The sequence below is a fragment of the Photinus pyralis genome, unplaced genomic scaffold (assembly GCF_008802855.1).
Source record: "Photinus pyralis isolate 1611_PpyrPB1 unplaced genomic scaffold, Ppyr1.3 Ppyr1.4_LG1, whole genome shotgun sequence".
NCBI lineage: Eukaryota > Metazoa > Arthropoda > Insecta > Coleoptera > Lampyridae > Photinus > Photinus pyralis.
This window is the reverse complement of record NW_022170249.1, coordinates 64215651-64218166: the sequence shown is the minus strand read 5'-3', so window position 1 is coordinate 64218166 and position 2516 is coordinate 64215651. Positions and strand designations below refer to the sequence as shown.

Genomic DNA, 2516 nt, shown 5'->3' with positions numbered 1-2516 from the left:
ATAATAGTACATTATATATCAAGGTAGAGAAGTACAGTATTATTGCCTGAGCACCAAGATTACATCTCGAGGCGCTTGCGCCGAGGGGTGTAAGGTGCGAAGGCAATAATAGACTTCTCTACCGTGGTATATATACTATTTTTTTCACTACTAGCACTTGAAGTCCTCTAAATTAACATATTATATTGATAAGAAAGTGAACGGTTGGACAGAATTTTTTGTTTATTAATTTAACATGTCAATCAAGTACGTGGAAGTACAAGTCAAACAGGCCGTATTTTGTTCTGTCATTGAGATATTTTCAAAGAGTAATTTCGTTCGAATTTTTTCAAAATGTGATAATTTTAGGTATGTAATTTCTCTGGAAATGGCGGATGGTGGCAATTATTCATTTTAGAGAACTTGTCTAAACGTTTATTGAGCGAAATTTCGGGTTGTGTTTTCTAAAAGTGACAGCGTGACAGTTCTCATTATTGACTACTAGTTAATAATGTCCACATTATTAACCACTTTGAACAAATGCCGAGAAAGCCTACTTTACAAGTGGAAAAAGGGTTAATAATCATGCCATCAGACGCTAGTAGTGAAAAAAATTTTTTTGCTTGCTTATTTAATTATAATTAGTTAAGAATCATGCCGCACACAGGTACACACAGACATTTTCTAAAAACCACTTTTTTGGACTCTTAGGACCTTGGGCGCCTTTTTCCCATACTTTGATTTAAATTCACGCGTGATCCCTAAGAATCACGAAAAGTTGACTTGTGAAAAATGCAAAACCAGCACAAAATGCTAGAAACAAAAACAAAAGAATCCACGAAAATATTTTATAACAGTATCTCTAACCCTAAAATACACGTAATAACAATTCTACCACAACTAACGTAAATAGTATTATACTTGCAATACAAAAGCAACTACAGAAGACACTCAGTACTTGTTTTAACGTAAATATAAAAAGGAAAGAAATAGAAAGTAATAACACACATTTCCCCATATCCCACTAAATTTTACAGACATTATCAAAAGAATTTGTGACAGTGTCAATATTGTCTTCTACTTCACTCTGTTGCTTACATGGTAACTCTAATTCCGTAGTAAGTTTCTGGCAACCATCTAAGTTCGATCGTTTTGCCTTTTTATATATGTACATGTCGGAAGAGTCGAATAATTTACGCTTGACCAATTCACTTTTCTCTGATACATGATGGTTTCCATTGTCCAAGTCGAGAGAGACATTAAAAACGACGGGGTTATTTAATTTTCGCAGTTTCTTCAATTTGCGCTTCATGCGTCTGTTGTCTCTGCGGATTTTTTCTTGTAGATCGCATTTACTTTCACATTTCGAAGAGCTGTAGTCGTTGCAGTCAATACCTTCATCTAATTCGTTATCTGCTCTAAGAGGCGATGAATCCTTTGTGTTTCCCAATTTCAATTGGCGGATAGTGACAATGGGTGATGGTGGACGTGACATGGCTTCATCTGTGGGTTTCTGTTTGGAGGTTTCAGGTTCGTTCGATTCTTGGGTGTGAAATTCGACAACAGTGTCGCTAAAGGAAACGTTCTTACGTTCACCTTTGCGTTTCTTATTGCCTTTGTATGGGCTGTTGCCGATGAATATGCATGGACTGGTTGGGGGCGCTATTTCCATTGCATCCTCCAATCTGTTTTTATTTTTGTGGTATTCGATCTTTTTGAGTTTTTTCTCGATTACTTTCTTATTACAGTTGTCGTTATTGTCTGATATACTAACATTGTTTAATTTCTTCAGCAATATCTTTTCTTGCATTTCTAAACGTGATAATTTCCCACTCAACTTGCAGCCATGCCGAGCCCCTCTAAAATGAAGACTGTTCTAAAAACAAATTAAAGTATATTGATAAGCTTACTTATGAGCAGTACGTCCCCCGCAAGCAGCAAATAAATCTTCATCTTTTAAGCAAGGTGTCGAACTGACAGGAGCTGCCTCAGTAGATGTGTCCGCAAAATTGACAATTCCATTCTCAGTCAACTTGGATGTTTTTATGAAAGACTTGTATTCTGAACTAGTTAAGGTATGTGTAGGCGTACTTTTCTTTGTAGAGATTTGAGTGTTTCCATTGTTGTCACTATTGGTTACCTAAAACGTAACATTTAACATCTCAAGATAGACATGGCTGGGTATCGGATATATTACATTAATGTTACTGGCAGTCTCATTATACAGTTTTTCCCACCAATTATTGGTATACCCTTCAGAGGCGTTAAATCCAACCCCTGCATTGTCAAACTTTAAAGCTGGCTTTAAGGCAGTTTTGATACCAATGGAGTGTTTACCTAAACCATTTCCTAGCACAAAAAAATTGTTTATCAAAAGTTAACCCAAACTTTGTCAATACCTTCTTTCCACCCATATTTCTCAAGTTGTCGTCTAGCAAAATCCATTTATTCTTTACGTTAAAGCAGAGCATAAAAATATTTGTTTTTGTTTAACCTACATCCACCATTTCTGCTGCACCAGTTAATACAAAAACAGA

General features: G+C 35.9%; 1 protein-coding gene across 1 annotated transcript; it reads right to left on the bottom strand.

Moving 5' to 3' along the window:
• Positions 1-813: 813 nt before the first annotated feature.
• On the bottom strand, positions 814-2516 carry LOC116159485 (G patch domain-containing protein 4-like). Its single transcript, XM_031472464.1, has 4 exons — positions 2379-2516; positions 2177-2328; positions 1890-2119; positions 814-1838 (listed from the first exon to the last, which is right to left on the bottom strand). The coding sequence occupies exons 1-4, from the start codon at positions 2422-2424 to the stop codon at positions 1004-1006; spliced, it is 1263 nt and encodes a 420-aa protein (XP_031328324.1). The 5' UTR covers positions 2425-2516; the 3' UTR covers positions 814-1003.

What these genes read in the sequence shown, in the direction of transcription:
- LOC116159485 (XM_031472464.1), bottom strand. Translation starts at nt 2,424, where the DNA reads ATGGATTTTGCTAGACGACAACTTGAGAAATATGGGTGGAAAGAAG. An exon ending in GAAATATGGGTGGAAAGAAG is followed by an intron (nt 2,329 to 2,378) that starts GTATTGACAAAG and finishes TTTTTGTGCTAG; the next exon opens with GAAATGGTTTAGGTAAACAC. An exon ending in GGGGGACGTACTGCTCATAA is followed by an intron (nt 1,839 to 1,889) that starts GTAAGCTTATCA and finishes TCTTCATTTTAG; the next exon opens with AGGGGCTCGGCATGGCTGCA.